Source organism: Oncorhynchus mykiss, chromosome 27 (assembly GCF_013265735.2).
Source record: "Oncorhynchus mykiss isolate Arlee chromosome 27, USDA_OmykA_1.1, whole genome shotgun sequence".
Lineage (NCBI taxonomy): Eukaryota > Metazoa > Chordata > Actinopteri > Salmoniformes > Salmonidae > Oncorhynchus > Oncorhynchus mykiss.
The window spans coordinates 17,597,013-17,621,965 of NC_048591.1; the positions used below are offsets into that span (position 1 = coordinate 17,597,013).

Sequence of the window (24,953 nt, forward strand, 5' to 3'; positions counted from 1 at the left end):
GGTAGCAGCACTATGTGAGCAGCAGAACTATGTGAGCAGCAGCACTACGTGAGCAGCACTATGTGGGCAGCACTATGTGAGCAGCACTATGTGAGCAGCACTATGTGAACAGCACTATGTGGGTAGCACTATGTGGGTAGCAGCACTATGTGAGCAGCAGAACTATGTGAGCAGCAGCACTATGTGAGCAGCACTATGTGGGCAGCACTATGTGAGCAGCAGCACTATGTGAGCAGCAGCACTATGTGGACAGCAGCACTATGTGAGCAGCAGCACTATGTGGACAGCAGCACTATGTGAGCAGCAGCACTATGTGGACAGCAGCACTATGTGAGCAGCAGCACTATGTGGACAGCAGCACTATGTGGGCAGCACTATGTGAGCAGCAGAACTATGTGAGCAGCAGCACTATGTGAGCTGCAGCACTATGTGAGCAGCACTATGTGGGCAGCACTATGTGGGCAGCACTATGTGAGCAGCACTATGTGAGCAGCAGAACTATGTGAGCAGCAGCACTATGTGAGCAGCACTATGTGGGCAGCACTATGTGAGCAGCAGCACTATGTGAGCAGCAGCACTATGTGAGCAGCAGCACTATGTGAGCAGCAGCACTATGTGAGCAGCACTATGTGGGCAGAACTATGTGACCAGCAGCACTATGTGAGCAGCAGCACTATGTGAGCAGCAGCACTATGTGAGCAGCAGAACTATGTGAGCAGCAGCACTATGTGAGCAGCAGCACTATGTGAGCAGCAGCACTATGAGAGCAGCAGCACTATGTGAGCAGCAGAACTATGTGAGCAGCAGCACTATGTGAGCAGCAGCACTATGTGAGCAGCAGCACTATGTGAGCAGCAGCACTATGTGAGCAGCAGCACTATGTGAGCAGCACTATGTGGGCAGCACTATGTGAGCAGCAGCACTATGTGAGCAGCAGCACTATGTGAGCAGCAGCACTATGTGAGCAGCAGCACTATGTGAGCAGCAGCACTATGTGGGCAGCACTATGTGGGCAGCACTATGTGAGCAGCAGCACTATGTGAGCAGCAGCACTATGTGAGCAGCAGCACTATGTGAGCAGCAGCACTATGTGGGCAGCAGCACTATGTGAGCAGCAGCACTATGTGAGCAGCAGCACTATGTGGACAGCAGCACTATGTGAGCAGCAGCACTATGTGAGCAGCAGCACTATGTGGGCAGCAGCACTATGTGAGCAGCAGCACTATGTGAGCAGCAGCACTATGTGGGCAGCACTATGTGAGCAGCGACACTATGTGAGCAGCAGCACTATGTGGGCAGCACTATGTGAGCAGCAGCACTATGTGAGCAGCAGCACTATGTGAGCAGCAGAACTATGTGAGCAGCAGCACTATGTGAGCAGCAGCACTATGTGAGCAGCAGCACTATGTGAGCAGCAGCACTATGTGAGCAGCAGCACTATGTGAGCAGCAGCACTATGTGAGCAGCACTATGTGGGCAGCACTATGTGAGCAGCAGCACTATGTGAGCAGCAGCACTATGTGAGCAGCAGCACTATGTGAGCAGCAGCACTATGTGAGCAGCAGCAGCACTATGTGGGCAGCAGCACTATGTGAGCAGCAGCACTATGTGAGCAGCAGCACTATGTGGACAGCAGCACTATGTGAGCAGCAGCACTATGTGAGCAGCAGCACTATGTGGGCAGCAGCACTATGTGAGCAGCAGCACTATGTGAGCAGCAGCACTATGTGGGCAGCACTATGTGAGCAGCAGCACTATGTGAGCAGCAGCACTATGTGGGCAGCACTATGTGAGCAGCAGCACTATGTGGGCAGCAGCACTATGTGAGCAGCAGCACTATGTGAGCAGCAGCACTATGTGGGCAGCACTATGTGAGCAGCAGCACTATGTGAGCAGCAGCACTATGTGGGCAGCACTATGTGAGCAGCAGCACTATGTGAGCAGCAGCACTATGTGGGCAGCACTATGTGAGCAGCAGCACTATGTGAGCAGCAGCACAATGTGGACTGCAGCACTATGTGAGCAGCAGCAGCACTATGTGAGCAACAGCACTATGTGAGCAGCAGCACTATGTGGACAGCAGCACTATGTGGACAGCAGCACTATGTGAGCAGCAGCACTATGTGAGCAGCAGCACTATGTGGACAGCAGCAACACTATGTGAGCAGCAACACTATGTGGACAGCAGCACTATGTGAGCAGCAGCACTATGTGAGCAGCAGCACTATGTGGACTGCAGCACTATGTGAGCAGCAGCAGCACTATGTGAGCAGCAGCACTATGTGAGCAGCAGAACTATGTGAGCAGCAGCACTATGTGAGCAGCAGCACTATGTGAGCAGCAGCACTATGTGAGCAGCAGCACTATGTGAGCAGCAGAACTATGTGAGCAGCAGCACTATGTGAGCAGCAGCACTATGTGAGCAGCAGCACTATGTGAGCAGCAGCACTATGTGAGCAGCACTATGTGGGCAGCACTATGTGAGCAGCAGCACTATGTGAGCAGCAGCACTATGTGAGCAGCAGCACTATGTGAGCAGCAGCACTATGTGAGCAGCAGCACTATGTGGGCAGCAGCACTATGTGAGCAGCAGCACTATGTGAGCAGCAGCACTATGTGGACAGCAGCACTATGTGAGCAGCAGCACTATGTGAGCAGCAGCACTATGTGGGCAGCAGCACTATGTGAGCAGCAGCACTATGTGAGCAGCAGCACTATGTGGGCAGCACTATGTGAGCAGCAGCACTATGTGAGCAGCAGCACTATGTGAGCAGCAGCACTATGTGGGCAGCACTATGTGAGCAGCAGCACTATGTGGGCAGCACTATGTGAGCAGCAGCACTATGTGAGCAGCAGCACAATGTGGACTGCAGCACTATGTGAGCAGCAGCAGCACTATGTGAGCAGCAGCACTATGTGAGCAGCAGCACTATGTGGACAGCAGCACTATGTGGACAGCAGCACTATGTGAGCAGCAGCACTATGTGAGCAGCAGCACTATGTGGACAGCAGCAACACTATGTGAGCAGCAACACTATGTGGACAGCAGCACTATGTGAGCAGCAGCACTATGTGAGCAGCAGCACTATGTGGGCAGCAGCAACACTATGTGAGCAGCAGCAACACTATGTGAGCAGCAGCATTATGTGAGCAGCAACAGAAGTATGCGAGCAGCAGGACTATTTGGGCAGCACTATGTGAGCAGCAGCACTATGTGAGCAGCAGCACTATGTGAGCAGCAGCACTATGTGAGCAGCAGAACTATGTGAGCAGCAGCACTATGTGAGCAGCAGCACTATGTGGGCAGCACTATGTGAGCAGCGACACTATGTGAGCAGCAGCACTATGTGGGCAGCACTATGTGAGCAGCAGCACTATGTGAGCAGCAGCACTATGTGAGCAGCAGCACTATGTGAGCAGCAGAACTATGTGAGCAGCAGCACTATGTGAGCAGCAGCACTATGTGAGCAGCAGCACTATGTGAGCAGCAGCACTATGTGAGCAGCAGCACTATGTGAGCAGCAGCACTATGTGAGCAGCAGCACTATGTGAGCAGCACTATGTGGGCAGCACTATGTGAGCAGCAGCACTATGTGAGCAGCAGCACTATGTGAGCAGCAGCACTATGTGAGCAGCAGCACTATGTGGGCAGCAGCACTATGTGAGCAGCAGCACTATGTGAGCAGCAGCACTATGTGGACAGCAGCACTATGTGAGCAGCAGCACTATGTGAGCAGCAGCACTATGTGGGCAGCAGCACTATGTGAGCAGCAGCACTATGTGAGCAGCAGCACTATGTGGGCAGCACTATGTGAGCAGCAGCACTATGTGAGCAGCAGCACTATGTGGGCAGCACTATGTGAGCAGCAGCACTATGTGGGCAGCAGCACTATGTGAGCAGCAGCACTATGTGAGCAGCAGCACTATGTGGGCAGCACTATGTGAGCAGCAGCACTATGTGAGCAGCAGCACTATGTGGGCAGCACTATGTGAGCAGCAGCACTATGTGAGCAGCAGCACTATGTGGGCAGCACTATGTGAGCAGCAGCACTATGTGAGCAGCAGCACAATGTGGACTGCAGCACTATGTGAGCAGCAGCAGCACTATGTGAGCAGCAGCACTATGTGAGCAGCAGCACTATGTGGACAGCAGCACTATGTGGACAGCAGCACTATGTGAGCAGCAGCACTATGTGAGCAGCAGCACTATGTGGACAGCAGCAACACTATGTGAGCAGCAACACTATGTGGACAGCAGCACTATGTGAGCAGCAGCACTATGTGAGCAGCAGCACTATGTGGACTGCAGCACTATGTGAGCAGCAGCACTATGTGAGCAGCAGCACTATGTGAGCAGCAGCACTATGTGAGCAGCAGCACTATGTGAGCAGCAGAACTATGTGAGCAGCAGCACTATGTGAGCAGCAGCACTATGTGAGCAGCAGCACTATGTGAGCAGCAGCACTATGTGAGCAGCAGCACTATGTGAGCAGCACTATGTGGGCAGCACTATGTGAGCAGCAGCACTATGTGAGCAGCAGCACTATGTGAGCAGCAGCACTATGTGAGCAGCAGCACTATGTGAGCAGCAGCACTATGTGGGCAGCAGCACTATGTGAGCAGCAGCACTATGTGGACAGCAGCACTATGTGAGCAGCAGCACTATGTGAGCAGCAGCACTATGTGGGCAGCAGCACTATGTGAGCAGCAGCACTATGTGAGCAGCAGCACTATGTGAGCAGCAGCACTATGTGAGCAGCAGCACTATGTGAGCAGCAGCACTATGTGAGCAGCAGCACTATGTGGGCAGCACTATGTGAGCAGCAGCACTATGTGGGCAGCACTATGTGAGCAGCAGCACTATGTGAGCAGCAGCACAATGTGGACTGCAGCACTATGTGAGCAGCAGCAGCACTATGTGAGCAGCAGCACTATGTGAGCAGCAGCACTATGTGGACAGCAGCACTATGTGGACAGCAGCACTATGTGAGCAGCAGCACTATGTGAGCAGCAGCACTATGTGGACAGCAGCAACACTATGTGAGCAGCAACACTATGTGGACAGCAGCACTATGTGAGCAGCAGCACTATGTGAGCAGCAGCACTATGTGGGCAGCAGCAACACTATGTGAGCAGCAGCAACACTATGTGAGCAGCAGCATTATGTGAGCAGCAACAGAAGTATGCGAGCAGCAGGACTATTTGGGCAGCACTATGTGAGCAGCACTATGTGAGCAGCAGCAGCACTATGTGGGCAGCACTATGAGAGCAGCACTATGTGAGCAGCAGCAGCACTATGTGAGCAGCACTATGTAAGCAGCAGCAGCACTATGTGGACAGCAGCACTATGTGGACTGCAGCACTATGTGAGCAGCAGCAGCACTATGTGAGCAGCAGCACTATGTGAGCAGCAGAACTATGTGAGCAGCAGCACTATGTGAGCAGCAGCACTATGTGAGCAGCAGCACTATGTGAGCAGCAGCACTATGTGAGCAGCAGCACTATGTGGACTGCAGCACTATGTGAGCAGCAGCAGCACTATGTGAGCAGCAGCACTATGTGAGCAGCAGAACTATGTGAGCAGCAGCACTATGTGAGCAGCAACACTATGTGAGCAGCAGCACTATGTGAGCAGCAGCACTATGTGAGCAGCAGCACTATGTGAGCAGCAGCACTATGTGAGCAGCAGCACTATGTGAGCAGCAGCACTATGTGAGCAGCACTATGTGGGCAGCACTATGTGAGCAGCAGCACTATGTGAGCAGCAGCACTATGTGAGCAGCAGCACTATGTGAGCAGCAGCACTATGTGAGCAGCAGCACTATGTGGGCAGCAGCACTATGTGAGCAGCAGCACTATGTGAGCAGCAGCACTATGTGGACAGCAGCACTATGTGAGCAGCAGCACTATGTGAGCAGCAGCACTATGTGGGCAGCAGCACTATGTGAGCAGCAGCACTATGTGAGCAGCAGCACTATGTGGGCAGCACTATGTGAGCAGCAGCACTATGTGAGCAGCAGCACTATGTGAGCAGCAGCACTATGTGGGCAGCACTATGTGAGCAGCAGCACTATGTGGGCAGCACTATGTGAGCAGCAGCACTATGTGAGCAGCAGCACAATGTGGACTGCAGCACTATGTGAGCAGCAGCAGCACTATGTGAGCAGCAGCACTATGTGAGCAGCAGCACTATGTGGACAGCAGCACTATGTGGACAGCAGCACTATGTGAGCAGCAGCACTATGTGAGCAGCAGCACTATGTGGACAGCAGCAACACTATGTGAGCAGCAACACTATGTGGACAGCAGCACTATGTGAGCAGCAGCACTATGTGGGCAGCAGCAACACTATGTGAGCAGCAGCAACACTATGTGAGCAGCAGCATTATGTGAGCAGCAACAGAAGTATGCGAGCAGCAGGACTATTTGGGCAGCACTATGTGAGCAGCACTATGTGAGCAGCAGCAGCACTATGTGGGCAGCACTATGAGAGCAGCACTATGTGAGCAGCAGCAGCACTATGTGAGCAGCACTATGTAAGCAGCAGCAGCACTATGTGAGCAGCAGCACTATGTGGACTGCAGCACTATGTGAGCAGCAGCAGCAATATGTGAGCAGCAGCACTATGTGAGCAGCAGAACTATGTGAGCAGCAGCACTATGTGAGCAGCAGCACTATGTGAGCAGCAGCACTATGTGAGCAGCAGCACTATGTGAGCAGCAGCACTATGTGAGCAGCAGCACTATGTGAGCAGCACTATGTGGGCAGCACTATGTGAGCAGCAGCACTATGTGAGCAGCAGCACTATGTGAGCAGCAGCACTATGTGAGCAGCAGCACTATGTGAGCAGCAGCACTATGTGGGCAGCAGCACTATGTGAGCAGCAGCACTATGTGAGCAGCAGCACTATGTGGACAGCAGCACTATGTGAGCAGCAGCACTATGTGAGCAGCAGCACTATGTGGGCAGCAGCACTATGTGAGCAGCAGCACTATGTGAGCAGCAGCACTATGTGGGCAGCACTATGTGAGCAGCAGCACTATGTGAGCAGCAGCACTATGTGAGCAGCAGCACTATGTGGGCAGCACTATGTGAGCAGCAGCACTATGTGGGCAGCACTATGTGAGCAGCAGCACTATGTGAGCAGCAGCACAATGTGGACTGCAGCACTATGTGAGCAGCAGCAGCACTATGTGAGCAGCAGCACTATGTGAGCAGCAGCACTATGTGGACAGCAGCACTATGTGAGCAGCAGCACTATGTGAGCAGCAGCACTATGTGGACAGCAGCAACACTATGTGAGCAGCAACACTATGTGGACAGCAGCACTATGTGAGCAGCAGCACTATGTGAGCAGCAGCACTATGTGGGCAGCAGCAACACTATGTGAGCAGCAGCAACACTATGTGAGCAGCAGCATTATGTGAGCAGCAACAGAAGTATGCGAGCAGCAGGACTATTTGGGCAGCACTATGTGAGCAGCACTATGTGAGCAGCAGCAGCACTAGGTGGGCAGCACTATGAGAGCAGCACTATGTGAGCAGCAGCAGCACTATGTGAGCAGCACTATGTAAGCAGCAGCAGCACTATGTGAGCAGCAGCACTATGTGGACTGCAGCACTATGTGAGCAGCAGCAGCACTATGTGAGCAGCAGCACTATGTGAGCAGCAGAACTATGTGAGCAGCAGCACTATGTGAGCAGCAGCACTATGTGAGCAGCAGCACTATGTGAGCAGCAGAACTATGTGAGCAGCAGCACTATGTGAGCAGCAGCACTATGTGAGCAGCAGCACTATGTGAGCAGCAGAACTATGTGAGCAGCAGCACTATGTGAGCAGCAGCACTATGTGAGCAGCAGAACTATGTGAGCAGCAGCACTATGTGAGCAGCAGCACTATGTGAGCAGCAGCACTATGTGAGCAGCAGCACTATGTGAGCAGCAGCACTATGTGAGCAGCAGCACTATGTGAGCAGCACTATGTGGGCAGCACTATGTGAGCAGCAGCACTATGTGAGCAGCAGCACTATGTGAGCAGCAGCACTATGTGAGCAGCAGCACTATGTGAGCAGCAGCACTATGTGGGCAGCAGCACTATGTGAGCAGCAGCACTATGTGAGCAGCAGCACTATGTGGACAGCAGCACTATGTGAGCAGCAGCACTATGTGAGCAGCAGCACTATGTGGGCAGCAGCACTATGTGAGCAGCAGCACTATGTGAGCAGCAGCACTATGTGGGCAGCACTATGTGAGCAGCAGCACTATGTGAGCAGCAGCACTATGTGAGCAGCAGCACTATGTGGGCAGCACTATGTGAGCAGCAGCACTATGTGGGCAGCACTATGTGAGCAGCAGCACTATGTGAGCAGCAGCACAATGTGGACTGCAGCACTATGTGAGCAGCAGCAGCACTATGTGAGCAGCAGCACTATGTGAGCAGCAGCACTATGTGGACAGCAGCACTATGTGGACAGCAGCACTATGTGAGCAGCAGCACTATGTGAGCAGCAGCACTATGTGGACAGCAGCAACACTATGTGAGCAGCAACACTATGTGGACAGCAGCACTATGTGAGCAGCAGCACTATGTGAGCAGCAGCACTATGTGGGCAGCAGCAACACTATGTGAGCAGCAGAAACACTATGTGAGCAGCAGCATTATGTGAGCAGCAACAGAAGTATGCGAGCAGCAGGACTATTTGGGCAGCATTATGTGAGCAGCACTATGTGAGCAGCAGCAGCACTATGTGGGCAGCACTATGAGAGCAGCACTATGTGAGCAGCAGCAGCACTATGTGAGCAGCACTATGTAAGCAGCAGCAGCACCATGTGAGCAGCACTATGTGGGGAAACCTCTCTGTACTATGTGGGCTCTGTCCTCTCTGTCTGTACTCATTGAGTTTCCAATGTTTCAACCTCCAACCAGTAAATATGGCTGACACATTACTGCCCTATCAGAGCCAGGATCCAGCAGTGCACCACAGTGGCGCCCCTACGGCGTCCACGCTCACCATACCATAATAACCATCATAACCATAGTAACTAGGACCTTTATAATGCATGTGGTTGTGCATTGATGTTTCGTGCAAGAGTTGAAGGCTTGCTTGGGTATAATCTTAAATCTTGTTCCTTTGACGTTCATTACTAAACCCTCTGAACTCCTCTGCTTCAGACTAGTCTTTGTTTCCCAACATACACTGGATGAAGAGAGGGTATTTGATGGTCCATCATCCTCCTAGATTAATCTTGAGTGCTGTTCATTTTTATGTTAATTTAACCTATCCTTCTTAACTGCTCTCCCTCTCAAGTTCAAATTCAGGCATAGTTCCGTTAAAGGTCTCTTTGTTTCTCAACATCCTCCTACATCCTCTGATGTTGGTGACAAATTAAGTCAAAGATAACACAGACCTTTGTTATCTTCCCTAAAACTCCCTGCTTCATTCCAAATGGCACCCTATTCCCTATATTGTGTACTACTTTTGGTTCTGGTCAAATGTAGTGCACTATATAAGGAATAGGGTGCCATTTGGGACATACCCTCAAAATTCCTGACTGGTTTTAAAGGGTGATCGTAAATCTACACACACACCCGTTTAACCCGTACCATAACACGTACCCCGTATTATCAGTACCATATCACATACCCCGTACCATAACACATACCCCGTATAACCCGTACCATATTACATAACCCGTACCATAACACATACCCTGTATCATAACACATACCCTGTATAACCCGTGACATAACACATACCCAGTTATTTTTTTAAATATTTTTTAACTATGCAAGTCAATTCTTCACATACCCCACATAATCCGAACCATAACACATACCCCTGTATAATCTGTACCATAACACATAACCCATATAATCCGTACCATAACACATACCCCGTACCATAACACATATTACGTATTACCTGTACCATAACACATACCCCGTATAAACCGTACCATGACACATAACCCGTATAAACCGTACCATAACACATACCACGTACAATCTGTACCATAACACATACCACGTATAATCTGTACCATAACACATACCACGTATAATCTGTACCATAACACATACCACGTATAATCTGTACCATAACACATACCACGTATAATCTGTACCATAACACATACCACGTATAATCTGTACCATAACACATACCACGTATAATCTGTACCATAACACATACCACGTATAATCTGTACCATAACACATACCACGTATAATCTGTACCATAACACATACCACGTATAATCTGTACCATAACACATACCACGTATAATCTGTACCATAACACATACCACGTATAATCTGTACCATAACACATACCACGTATAATCTGTACCATAACACATAACCCGTATAAACCGTACCATAACACATACCACGTATAATCTGTACCATAACACATACCACGTATAATCTGTACCATAACACATACCACGTATAATCTGTACCATAACACATACCACGTATAATCTGTACCATAACACATACCACGTATAATCTGTACCATAACACATACCACGTATAATCTGTACCATAACACATACCACGTATAATCTGTACCATAACACATACCACGTATAATCTGTACCATAACACATAACACGTATAATCTGTACCATAACACATACTACGTATAATCTGTACCATAACACATAACCCGTATAATCCGTACCATATTCGGCTCTGGAACTGATTCAAAGCCTCACAAAAGACACATAAATCTGTTACATTGACTTCCAAGTGAAGGAATGTGACCCCTGGCTGTATACCAACGGGGGAGTTGTGATATGCAAAAACACACATTTCCAATTCACACGTGTATTAATACACACTTACTTGTGCATATGTGAAAAAGGACAAATATAAGCACCCACTTAATAATTATTGTTATTATTATTATTATTATTCTATTATTAAGCCCTGCTCTGAGGTTCTGTGGTTTCCATGGCACTAGGGAGCATCCAGGTGTCATTCGGACATTTCTGTATGGTACATGAGACTACGTCATTCCTGGGTTCATGTCTGTCCCTAATGGCACCCTATTCTTTGTATAGTGCACCACTTAGAAAGAAATCCTAGAGTACAAATGAAAGTATATTGGAAATACACTTTTTTCCAGTGTGGTCCTCAAAATACTATGTGGTTGTACTGAGTGTCTGTTTCGGGTGAGCAGCACTATGTGAGCAGCACTATGTGAACAGCACTTTGTGGGTAGCACTATGTGGGTAGCACTATGTGGGCAGCAGCACTATGTGGGCAGCAGCACTACGTGGGCAGCACTATGTGAGCAGCACTATGTGGGCAGCAGCAGCAGCATTATGTGAGCAGCAGCACTATGTGAGCAGCACTATGTGAGCAGCAGCACTATGTGGACAGCAGCACTATGTGAGCAGCACTATGTGAGCAGTAGCACTATGTGAACAGCTGCACTATGTGGACAGCAGCACTATGTGAGCAGCAGCACTATGTGAGCAGCAGCACTATGTGAACAGCACTATGTGAGCAGCAGCACTATGTGGACAGCAGCACTATGTGAGCAGCAGCACTATGTGGACAGCAGCACTATGTGAGCAGCAGCACTATGTGAGCAGCAGCACTATTTGAGCAGCAGCACCATGTGGACAGCAGCACTATGTGAGCAGCAGCACTATGTGAGCAGCAGCACTATGTGAGCAGCACTATGTGAGCAGCACTATGTGAGCAGCAGCACTATGTGAGCAGCAGCATTATGTGAGCAGCAACAGAAGTATGTGAGCAGCAGGACTATTTGGGCAGCACTATGTGAGCAGCACTATGTGAGCAGCAGCAGCACTATGTGAGCAGCACTATGTGAGCAGCAGCAGCACCATGTGAGCAGCACTATGTGAGCAGCAGCAGCACTATGTGAGCAGCACCATGTGAGCAGCAGCATTATGTGAGCAGCAACAGAAGTATGTGAGCAGCAGGACTATTTGGGCAGCACTATGTGAGCAGCACTATGTGAGCAGCAGCAGCACTATGTGAGCAGCACTATGTGAGCAGCAGCAGCACCATGTGAGCAGCACTATGTGGGGAAACCTCTCTGTACTATGTGGGCTCTGTCCTCTCTGTCTGTACTCATTGAGTTTCCAATGTTTCAACCTCCAACCAGTAAATATGGCTGACACATTACTGCCCTATCAGAGCCAGGATCCAGCAGTGCACCACAGTGGCGCCCCTACGGCGTCCACGCTCACCATACCATAATAACCATCATAACCATAGTAACTAGGACCTTTATAATGCATGTGGTTGTGCATTGATGTTTCGTGCAAGAGTTGAAGGCTTGCTTGGGTATAATCTTAAATCTTGTTCCTTTGACGTTCATTACTAAACCCTCTGAACTCCTCTGCTTCAGACTAGTCTTTGTTTCCCAACATACACTGGATGAAGAGAGGGTATTTGATGGTCCATCATCCTCCTAGATTAATCTTGAGTGCTGTTCATTTTTATGTTAATTTAACCTATCCTTCTTAACTGCTCTCCCTCTCAAGTTCAAATTCAGGCATAGTTCCGTTAAAGGTCTCTTTTGTTTCTCAACATCCTCCTACATCCTCTGATGTTGGTGACAAATTAAGTCAAAGATAAAACTCCCTGCTTCATTCCAAATGGCACCCTATTCCCTATATTGTGTACTACTTTTGGTTCTGGTCAAATGTAGTGCACTATATAAGGAATAGGGTGCCATTTGGGACATACCCTCAAAATTCCTGACTGGTTTTAAAGGGTGATCGCAAATCTACACACACACCCGTTTAACCCGTACCATAACACGTACCCCGTATTATCAGTACCATATCACATACCCCGTACCATAACACATACCCCGTATAACCCGTACCATATTACATAACCCGTACCATAACACATACCCTGTATCATAACACATACCCTGTATAACCCGTGACATAACACATACCCAGTTATTTTTTTAAATATTTTTTAACTATGCAAGTCAATTCTTCACATACCCCACATAATCCGAACCATAACACATACCCCTGTATAATCTGTACCATAACACATAACCCATATAATCCGTACCATAACACATACCCCGTACCATAACACATATTACGTATTACCTGTACCATAACACATACCCCGTATAAACCGTACCATGACACATAACCCGTATAAACCGTACCATAACACATACCACGTACAATCTGTACCATAACACATAACCCGTATAATCTGTACCATAACACATACCACGTATAATCTGTACCATAACACATACCACGTATAATCTGTACCATAACACATACCACGTATAATCTGTACCATAACACATACCACGTATAATCTGTACCATAACACATACCACGTATAATCTGTACCATAACACATACCACGTATAATCTGTACCATAACACATACCACGTATAATCTGTACCATAACACATACCACGTATAATCTGTACCATAACACATACCACGTATAATCTGTACCATAACACATACCACGTATAATCTGTACCATAACACATACCACGTATAATCTGTACCATAACACATACCACGTATAATCTGTACCATAACACATAACCCGTATAATCCGTACCATATTCGGCTCTGGAACTGATTCACAGCCTCACAAAAGACACATAAATATGTTACATTGACTTCCAAGTGAAGGAATGTGACCCCTGGCTGTATACCAACGGGGGAGTTGTGATATGCAAAAACACACATTTCCAATTCACACGTGTATTAATACACACTTACTTGTGCATATGTGAAAAAGGACAAATATAAGCACCCACTTAATAATTATTGTTATTATTATTATTATTATTCTATTATTAAGCCCTGCTCTGAGGTTCTGTGGTTTCCATGGCACTAGGGAGCATCCAGGTGTCATTCGGACATTTCTGTATGGTACATGAGACTACGTCATTCCTGGGTTCATGTCTGTCCCTAATGGCACCCTATTCTTTGTATAGTGCACCACTTAGAAAGAAATCCTAGAGTACAAATGAAAGTATATTGGAAATACTGTCATGTATTGTCATGTTGTGTCTTGTTTCTGTCCTTTCCCTTCACCCTGTCTCCCTCTGCTGGTCGTTATTAGGTTACCTTTTCTCCCCCTCTTTTCCCCAGCTGTTCCTTGTCTCCTCCTAACTACCTCGTCACCCCTTTTCCCACCTGTTCCCTTTTTCCCTCTGATTAGTCCTCTATATCTCTCTCTGTTTTTGTTTCTGTCTTTGTCGGATTCTTGTTTGTGTTATTCATGCCTGAACCAGACTATCGTCATGTTTGCTGCAACCTTGTCCTGTCCTGTCGGAATCTGCCGGTCCATCTGAGCCTACGTTTGTTTTGTTATTAAAGAAGCTCTGTTTACGTTAATTCGCTTTTGGGTCCTCATCCACGCACCTAACAGAAGAATCCGACCAAGAATGGACCCAGCGACTTCGGATCCTCTCCACTCAGCCGTCGAGATCCAGGGAGCGATGCTAGGCAGACACGAGCAGGAATTGTCTGCTGCTCGACATGCCGTTGAGACCCTGGCCACCCAAGTCTCCAACCTCACAGAACAGGTTCACCATCTCCGCCTCGATCCACCGGCCACTTCCAGGGCTTTCGAATCTCCGGAGCCCAGAATCAATAACCCGCCGTGTTACTCTGGGGAGCCCACTGAATGCCGCTCGTTCCTCACCCAGTGTGATATTGTGTTTTCTCTCCAGCCCAACACTTACTCCAGGAGCACTGCTCGTGTCGCCTACGTCATATCTCTCCTTACTGGACGGGCTCGTGAGTGGGGCACGGCAATCTGGGAGGCAAGGGCTGAGTGTACTAACCAGTATCAGGACTTTAAGGAGGAGATGATACGGGTTTTTGATCGATCTGTTTTTGGGGAGGAGGCTTCCAGGGTCCTGTCTTCACTATGTCAAGGTAATCGATCCATAACAGACTACTCTATTGAGTTTCGCACTCTTGCTGCCTCCAGTGGCTGGAACGAGCCGGCTTTGCTCGCTCGTTTTCTGGAGGGTCTCCGCGCAGAGGTAAAGGATGAGATTCTCTCCCGGGAGGTTCCTTCCAGCGTGGATTCCTTGATTGAACTCGCTATTCGCATTGAGCGACGGGTTGATCTTCGTCACCGAGCTCGTGGAAAGGAGCTCGCGTTCTCCGTTGCCCCCCTCTCCGCATCACTACCATCTTCCTCTGCCGGCTCGGGTGCTGAGCCTATGCAGCTGGGAGGTATCCGCATCTCGACTAAGGAGAGGGAACGGAGAATCACCAACCGCCTCTGTCTCTATTGCGGTTCTGCTGGTCATTTTGTCACTTCATGTCCAGTAAAAGCCAGAGCTCATCAGTAAGCGGAGGGCTACTGGTGAGCGCTACTACTCCTGTCTCTCCTTCAAGATCCTGCACTACCTTGTCGGTCCATCTACGCTGGACCGGTTCGTCAGCTTCCTGCAGTGCCTTAATAGACTCTGGGGCGGAGGGCTGTTTTATGGACGAGACCTGGGCTCGGGAACATGACATTCCTCTCAGACAGTTAAGGGAGTCCACGGCCTTGTTCGCCCTGGATGGTAGTCCTCTCCCCAGGATTCAGCGTGAGACGCTACCTTTAACCCTCACTGTTTCTGGTAATCATAGCGAAACCATTTATTTTTTGATTTTTCGTTCACCTTTTACACCTGTTGTTTTGGGCCATCCCTGGCTAGTTTGTCATAATCCTTCTATTAATTGGTCTAGTAATTCTATCCTCTCCTGGAACGTCTCTTGTCATGTGAAATGTTTAATGTCTGCTATCCCTCCTGTTTCCTCTATCTCTTCTTCACAGGAGGAGCCTGGTGATTTGACAGGGGTGCCGGAGGAATATCACGATCTGCGCACGGTGTTCAGTCGGTCCAGGGCCACCTCTCTTCCTCCACACCGGTCGTATGATTGTAGTATTGATCTCCTTCCGGGAACCACTCCCCCCCGGGGTAGACTATACTCTCTGTCGGCTCCCGAACGTAAGGCTCTCGAAGATTATTTGTCTGTAGCTCTTGCCGCCGGTACCATAGTCCCCTCCTCCTCTCCCGCCGGAGCGGGGTTTTTTTTTGTTAAGAAGAAGGACGGGTCCCTGCGCCCCTGCATAGATTATCGAGGGCTGAATGACATAACAGTGAAGAATCGTTATCCGCTTCCTCTTATGTCTTCAGCCTTCGAGATCCTGCAGGGAGCCAGGTTTTTCACTAAGTTGGACCTTCGTAACGCTTACCATCTCGTGCGCATCAGGGAGGGGGACGAGTGGAAGACGGCGTTTAACACTCCGTTAGGGCACTTTGAATACCGGGTTCTTCCTTTCGGCCTCGCTAACGCTCCAGCTGTCTTTCAGGCATTAGTCAATGATGTCCTGAGAGACATGCTGAACATCTTTGTTTTCGTTTACCTTGACGATATCCTGATTTTTTCACCGTCACTCCAGATTCATGTTCAGCACGTTCGACGTGTCCTCCAGCGCCTTTTAGAGAATTGTCTTTTTGTGAAGGCTGAGAAGTGCACTTTTCATGCCTCCTCCGTCACATTTCTCGGTTCTGTTATTTCCGCTGAAGGCATTAAGATGGATCCCGCTAAGGTCCAAGCTGTCATTGATTGGCCCGTCCCTAAGTCACGCGTCGAGCTGCAGCGCTTTCTCGGCTTCGCAAACTTCTATCGTCGTTTCATCCGTAATTTCGGTCAGGTGGCAGCTCCTCTCACAGCCCTTACTTCTGTCAAGACGTGCTTTAAGTGGTCCGTTTCCGCCCAGGGAGCTTTTGATCTCCTCAAGAATCGTTTTACATCCGCACCTATCCTTGTTACACCTGACGTCTCTAGACAGTTCGTTGTCGAGGTTGACGCGTCAGAGGTGGGCGTGGGAGCCATTCTTTCTCAGCGCTCCCTCTCTGACGACAAGGTCCACCCTTGCGCGTATTTTTCTCATCGCCTGTCGCCGTCGGAACGTAACTATGATGTGGGAAACCGCGAACTGCTCGCCATCCGCTTAGCCCTAGGCGAATGGCGACAGTGGTTGGAGGGGGCGACCGTTCCTTTTGTCGTTTGGACCGACCATAGGAACCTTGAGTACATCCGTTCTGCCAAACGACTTAATGCGCGTCAGGCGCGCTGGGCGCTGTTTTTCGCTCGTTTCGAGTTCGTGATTTCTTATCGTCCGGGCTCTAAGAACACCAAGCCTGATGCTTTATCTCGTCTCTTCAGTTCTTCAGTAGCCTCCACTGACCCCGAGGGGATTCTCCCTGAGGGGCGTGTTGTCGGGTTGACTGTCTGGGGAATTGAGAGGCAGGTAAAGCAAGCACTCACTCACACTCCGTCGCCGCGCGCTTGTCCTAGGAACCTTCTTTTCGTTCCCGTTCCTACTCGTCTGGCCGTTCTTCAGTGGGCTCACTCTGCCAAGTTAGCCGGCCACCCTGGCGTTCGGGGTACGCTTGCTTCCATTCGCCAGCGTTTTTGGTGGCCCACCCGGGAGCATGACACGCGTCGTTTCGTGGCTGCTTGTTCGGTCTGCGCGCAGACTAAGTCCGGTAACTCCCCTCCTGCCGGCCGTCTCAGGCCGCTTCCCATTCCCTCTCGACCGTGGTCTCACATCGCCTTAGATTTTGTCACCGGACTGCCTTCGTCAGCGGGGAAGACTGTTATTCTTACGGTTGTCGACAGGTTCTCTAAGGCGGCTCATTTTATTCCCCTTGCTAAGCTTCCTTCTGCTAAAGAGACGGCACAAATCATCATCGAGAATGTTTTCAGAATTCATGGCCTTCCGTCAGACGTCGTTTCGGACAGAGGTCCGCAATTCACGTCTCAATTTTGGAGGGAGTTTTGCCGTTTGATTGGGGCTTCCGTCAGTCTCTCTTCCGGCTTTCACCCCCAGTCTAACGGTCAAGCAGAACGGGCCAATCAGACTATTGGTCGCATCTTACGCAGTCTTTCTTTTTGCAACCCTGCGTCTTGGTCAGAACAGCTCCCCTGGGCAGAATACGCCCACAACTCGCTTCCTTCGTCTGCGACCGGGCTATCTCCTTTTCAGAGTAGCCTCGGGTACCAGCCTCCGCTGTTCTCATCTCAGTTCGCCGAGTCCAGCGTCCCCTCCGCTCAGGCTTTTGTCCAACGTTGCGAGCGCACCTGGAAGAGGGTCAGGTCTGCACTTTGCCGTTATAGGGCGCAGACTGTGAGGGCTGCTAATAAGCGTAGAACTAAGAGTCCTAGATATTGTCGCGGTCAGAGAGTTTGGCTCTCCACTCAGAACCTTCCCCTTAAGACCGCTTCTCGCAAGTTGACCCCGCGGTTCATTGGTCCGTTCCGTATTTCTCAGATCATTAATCCTGTCGCAGTTCGACTTCTTCTTCCGCGATATCTTCGTCGCGTCCACCCGGTCTTCCATGTCTCCTGTGTCAAGCCCGTTCTTCGCGCCCCCGCTCGTCTTCCCCCCCCCCCCCCCCATCCTTGTCGAGGGCGCACCCATCTACAGGGTCCGTAGGATTTTGGACATGCGTCCTCGGGGCCGTGGTCATCAGTACCTAGTAGATTGGGAGGGGTACGGTCCTGAGGAGAGGAGTTGGGTTCCCTCTCGGGACGTGCTGGACCGTGCGCTGATCGATGATTTCCTCCGTTGCCGCCAGGTTTCCTCCTCGAGTGCGCCAGGAGGCGCTCGGTGAGTGGGGGGGTACTGTCATGTATTGTCATGTTGTGTCTTGTTTCTGTCCTTTCCCTTCACCCTGTCTCCCTCTGCTGGTCGTTATTAGGTTACCTTTTCTCCCCCTCTTTCCCCCAGCTGTTCCTTGTCTCCTCCTAACTACCTCGTCACCCCTTTTCCCACCTGTTCCCTTTTTCCCTCTGATTAGTCCTCTATATCTCTCTCTGTTTTTGTTTCTGTCTTTGTCGGATTCTTGTTTGTGTTATTCATGCCTGAACCAGACTATCGTCATGTTTGCTGCAACCTTGTCCTGTCGGAATCTGCCGGTCCATCTGAGCCTACGTTTGTTTTGTTATTAAAGAAGCTCTGTTTACGTTAATTCGCTTTTGGGTCCTCATTCACGCACCTAACAAATACACTTTTTTCCAGTGTGGTCCTCAAAATACTATGTGGTTGTACTGAGTGTCTGTTTCGGGTGAGCAGCACTATGTGAGCAGCACTATGTGAGCAGCACTATGTGAACAGCACTTTGTGGGTAGCACTATGTGGGTAGCACTATGTGGGCAGCAGCACTATGTGGGCAGCAGCACTATGTGGGCAGCAGCACTATGTGGGCAGCAGCACTACGTGGGCAGCACTATGTGAGCAGCACTATGTGGGCAGCAGCAGCAGCATTATGTGAGCAGCAGCACTATGTGAGCAGCACTATGTGAGCAGTAGCACTATGTGAGCAGCACTATGTGGGCAGCAGCACTATGTGAGCAGCAGCAGCACTATGTGAGCAGCACTATGTGAGCAGCAGCACTATGTGAGCAGCACTATGTGAGCAGCACTATGTGGGCAGCAGCAGCAGCATTATGTGAGCAGTAGCACTATGTGAGCAGCACTATGTGGGCAGCAGCAGCAGCATTATGTGAGCAGTAGCACTATGTGAGCAGCACTATGTGGGCAGCAGCAGCAGCATTATGTGAGCAGCAGCACTATGTGAGCAGCACTATTTGAGCAGCACTATGTGAGCAGCACTATGTGAGCAGCACTATGTGGGCAGCAGCAGCAGCATTATGTGAGCAGCAGCACTATGTGAGCAGCACTATGTGAGCAGCACTATGTGAGCAGCACTATGTGAGCAGCAGCACTATGTGAGCAGCACTATGTGAGCAGCAGCACTATGTGAGCAGCAGCACTATGTGAGCAGCACTATGTGGGCAGCAGCAGCAGCATTATGTGAGCAGCAGTAGCACTATGTGAGCAGCACTATGTGGGCAGCAGCAGCAGCATTATGTGAGCAGTAGCACTATGTGGACAGCAGCACTATGTGGGCAGCAGCAGCAGCATTATGTGAGCAGCAGCACTATGTGAGCAGCACTATGTGAGCAGCACTATGTGAGCAGCACTATGTGAGCAGCACTATGTGAGCAGCACTATGTGGGCAGCAGCAGCAGCATTATGTGAGCAGCAGCACTATGTGAGCAGCAGCACTATGTGAGCAGCACTATGTGAGCAACACTATGTGAGCAGCAGCACTATGTGAGCAGCACTATGTGAGCAGCAGCACTATGTGGACAGCAGCACTATGTGAGCAGCAGCACTATGTGGACAGCAGCACTATGTGAGCAGCAGCACTATGTGAGCAGCACTATGTGAGCAGCAGCACTATGTGAGCAGCACTATGTGAGCAGCACTATGTGAGCAGCAGCACTATGTGAGCAGCAGCACTATGTGAGCAGTAGCACTATGTGGACAGCAGCACTATGTGGACAGCAGCACTATGTGAGCAGCAGCACTATGTGAGCAGCAGCACTATGTGAACAGCACTATGTGAGCAGCAGCACTATGTGGACAGCAGCACTATGTGGACAGCAGCACTATGTGAGCAGCAGCACTATGTGAGCAGCAGCACTATTTGAGCAGCAGCACCATGTGGACAGCAGCACTATGTGAGCAGCAGCACTATGTGAGCAGCAGCACTATGTGAGCAGCATTATGTGAGCAGCACTATGTCAGCAGCACTATGTGAGCAGCAGCACTATGTGAACAGCACTATGTGGACAGCAGCATTATGTGAGCAGCAGCATTATGTGAGCAGCAACAGAAGTATGTGAGCAGCAGGACTATTTGGGCAGCACTATGTGAGCAGCACTATGTGAGCAGCAGCATTATGTGAGCAGCAACAGAAGTATGTGAGCAGCAGGACTATTTGGGCAGCACTATGTGAGCAGCACTATGTGAGCAGCAGCAGCACTATGTGAGCAGCACTATGTGAGCAGCAGCAGCACCATGTGAGCAGCACTATGTGGGGAAACCTCTCTGTACTATGTGGGCTCTGTCCTCTCTGTCTGTACTCATTGAGTTTCCAATGTTTCAACCTCCAACCAGTAAATATGGCTGACACATTACTGCCCTATCAGAGCCAGGATCCAGCAGTGCACCACAGTGGCGCCCCTACGGCGTCCACGCTCACCATACCATAATAACCATCATAACCATAGTAACTAGGACCTTTATAATGCATGTGGTTGTGCATTGATGTTTTGTGCAAGAGTTGAAGGCTTGCTTGGGTATAATCTTAAATCTTGTTCCTTTGACGTTCATTACTAAACCCTCTGAACTCCTCTGCTTCAGACTAGTCTTTGTTTCCCAACATACACTGGATGAAGAGAGGGTATTTGATGGTCCATCATCCTCCTAGATTAATCTTGAGTGCTGTTCATTTTTATGTTAATTTAACCTATCCTTCTTAACTGCTCTCCCTCTCAAGTTCAAATTCAGGCATAGTTCCGTTAAAGGTCTCTTTGTTTCTCAACATCCTCCTACATCCTCTGATGTTGGTGACAAATTAAGTCAAAGATAACACAGACCTTTGTTATCTTCCCTAAAACTCCCTGCTTCATTCCAAATGGCACCCAATTCCCTATATTGTGTACTACTTTTGGTTCTGGTCAAATGTAGTGCACTATATAAGGAATAGGGTGCCATTTGGGACATACCCTCAAAATTCCTGACTGGTTTTAAAGGGTGATCGTAAATCTACACACACACCCGTTTAACCCGTACCATAACACGTACCCCGTATTATCAGTACCATATCACATACCCCGTACCATAACACATACCCCGTATAACCCGTACCATAACACATACCCCGTACCATAACACATACCCTGTATCATAACACATACCCTGTATAACCCGTGACATAACACATACCACGTATAATCTGTACCATAACACATACCACGTATAATCTGTACCATAACACATACCACGTATAATCTGTACCATAACACATACCACGTATAATCTGTACCATAACACATACCACGTATAATCTGTACCATAACACATACCACGTATAATCTGTACCATAACACATACCACGTATAATCTGTACCATAACACATAACCCGTATAAACCGTACCATAACACATACCACGTATAATCTGTACCATAACACATACCACGTATAATCTGTACCATAACACATACCACGTATAATCTGTACCATAACACATACCACGTATAATCTGTACCATAACACATACCACGTATAATCTGTACCATAACACATACCACGTATAATCTGTACCATAACACATACCACGTATAATCTGTACCATAACACATACCACGTATAATCTGTACCATAACACATACCACGTATAATCTGTACCATAACACATACCACGTATAATCTGTACCATAACACATAACCCGTATAATCCGTACCATATTCGGCTCTGGAACTGATTCAAAGCCTCACGAAAGACACATAAATCTGTTACATTGACTTCCAAGTGAAGGAATGTGACCCCTGGCTGTATACCAACGGGGGAGTTGGGATATGCAAAAACACACATTTCCAATTCACACGTGTATTAATACACACTTACTTGTGCATATGTGAAAAAGGACAAATATAAGCACCCACTTAATAATTATTGTTATTATTATTATTATTATTATATTATTAAGCCCTGCTCTGAGGTTCTGTGGTTTCCATGGCACTAGGGAGCATCCAGGTGTCATTCGGACATTTCTGTATGGTACATGAGACTACGTCATTCCTGGGTTCATGTCTGTCCCTAATGGCACCCTATTCTTTGTATAGTGCACTACTTTTGATCAGAAGCCTACGGACTCTGGTCAAAAGTAGTGCACTATATAGGTAACACGATGCCATTTGGGACACATCCTCTGTGGTCCACACAGTGGTCCCTATCAAAGCCCTGAAGCTAAACCCAGCAGTGTCATATTATTCCTCTTTAAACCCAGAGGAAAGAATGTGTCCAGGAGGAGCCTAAAAAATAACTAAAAGTCACTTACGCTTTCTTTCCACAGATGGCCCCTTGATACCAGTTACGACACGTGCTGAAGTACTTCTTCTTGGTCCCCATGACCTGCTGCAGAGCGCACACGTTGGGTCTAGCGGTCGCCAGGGAAACAGAGGAGACAGAATGTTAAATTAATGTCTACATATCCTACATTACTCATCTCATATGTATATATTGTATTCTATACCATCAACTGCCTCTTGCCTTTCCCGCTAGGCCATCGCTCATCCATATATTTATATGTACATATTCTTATTCATCCCTTTACATTTGTGTGCATAAGGTAGTTGTTGTGAATTTGTTAGGTTACTTGTTAGATATTACTGCACTGTCGGAACTAGAAGCACAATCATTTTGCTACACTCGCATTAACATCTGCTAACCGTGTGACCAATAACATTTGATTTGATTTGATTTGACATTAGCTCTTAAATGTAGTGAACTTTAAAGCATGATCAATTTATCATTTATGAAATAATCATATTCAGAATTAAAGTCTCTGTAAATGATTATAAAAGCAGAAAAAGAGTATTGTTTCAACTCAGCAAAAGTTTGCATTAAAAATGACTTTTGCATGACACATTTGTAGAGACTGTGTATGGATCAGCATAAATCAGTGACTGCAGAGCAAGCCCTTCAGATAATAATAGTAATAATAACAACAATAATAATACAAATAATAATAGCAATCATAATAACAATACTGCTACTACAACTACTTATATTACCAATATTAATAACAATAATAACCAAAATAATAAACTTACCCCTCTTTTCTAGCTCTGACTTTACTGTGGTAGACTATCTTATCATAAGAAGAGTCCACCATGTCAAAGTTAGACAGGACAAACACAGCAAGGAGAGCTGCAAACAGGATCTTCATGATGATATCCCAGGAAGCTCCTCCAGGTACAAAGGAACACTGAGAAATGGGATCTGGCTGGGGAGAGGGAACTTATATAGTAGGAGAGACTCACTAGGCTGGCTGGTTGAGGAACTAAGAGGGAGAAATGCAACACATCAAAGTCAAAGCCACGCCTGGACCACCCAGCACCCCTCCAAGACCATGTTACTCACTCCTACGCTAATACTGTGTGGTGGACATGCTACTGTACAGTGAAATAGTTGTAGGATTGACGGAAGGTGTTGTCATCCTTGAGATTTTTATTTAGTAATCATTTTCATACTGATAATTTGCTCTCACTTCAGATTTTGTACTTCAGACTCTGTTGAGATTACGTTTAAATTGAGATTACGTTTAAATTGAGATTACGTTTAAATTGAGATTACGTTTAAATTAAGATTACGTTTAAATTGAGATTACGTTTAAATAGAGATTACGTTTAAATTGAGATTATGATTAAATTAAGATTACGTTTAAATTGAGATTATGTTTAAATTGAGATTAAGTTTAAATTGAGATTACGTTTAAATTGAGATTACGTTTAAATTAAAGGAAAAACCAAGACAAGATCATACATATGGTATTCACTTATGCTATGGAAAACACATGCCTGTGGAAACCACACTGGCATGTAGAAGCCAGAACATAGATCCACCGTTCCTGTCTGAAAACAAGTAGCTAGACAGAAAGTTATCTTGTTCTAGTCAGACAAGGTCCAGACAGACATGGTTCCATAATGCAGCATTAGTCACCTCTGTGAACAGGCAGGCACCACTGGAGGCTGTAAGTCATTGTATTCAGAACAAAGCTGGCCTCCAGATTTAAAAAGCCACAAACACACTCCAGATGGACTTAAAGGAGCTAAGTCCTCCAGTGCCAGTCACTGATCTGTATATCAACTCCTAATTATTAAACCACACAAACAAAACTCACACTGAGGTAGGAGTGAAAAATGGATTCTGTCAGAAGTAAGTTTGTGTTTAGCCCCACCTAGGGGACTGAGGGGAGTGTGACATAGAGGAGCCTATGACTATTGGAGAGGATAAGAGTGTGTAGAGGAGAGGA

General features: G+C 48.1%; 1 protein-coding gene across 3 annotated transcripts in view; it reads right to left on the reverse strand.

Moving 5' to 3' along the window:
* LOC110507664 (periostin) overlaps positions 1–23,984 on the reverse strand; it is a 71,548-nt gene extending 47,564 nt beyond the window's left edge. For 2 of the 3 annotated variants that reach the window (XM_036964823.1, XM_036964822.1), the window contains exons 1-2: positions 23,752–23,984; positions 22,977–23,075 (exon numbers count right to left, since the gene is read on the reverse strand). In XM_036964823.1, the coding sequence (XP_036820718.1) occupies positions 22,977–23,075; positions 23,752–23,867 (215 nt within the window). In that variant the 5' untranslated portion in view covers positions 23,868–23,984. The remainder of the gene's footprint in view (positions 1–22,976; positions 23,076–23,751) is intronic. The other variant, XM_036964821.1, reaches the window with a different exon arrangement.
* Positions 23,985–24,953: the final 969 nt, after the last annotated feature.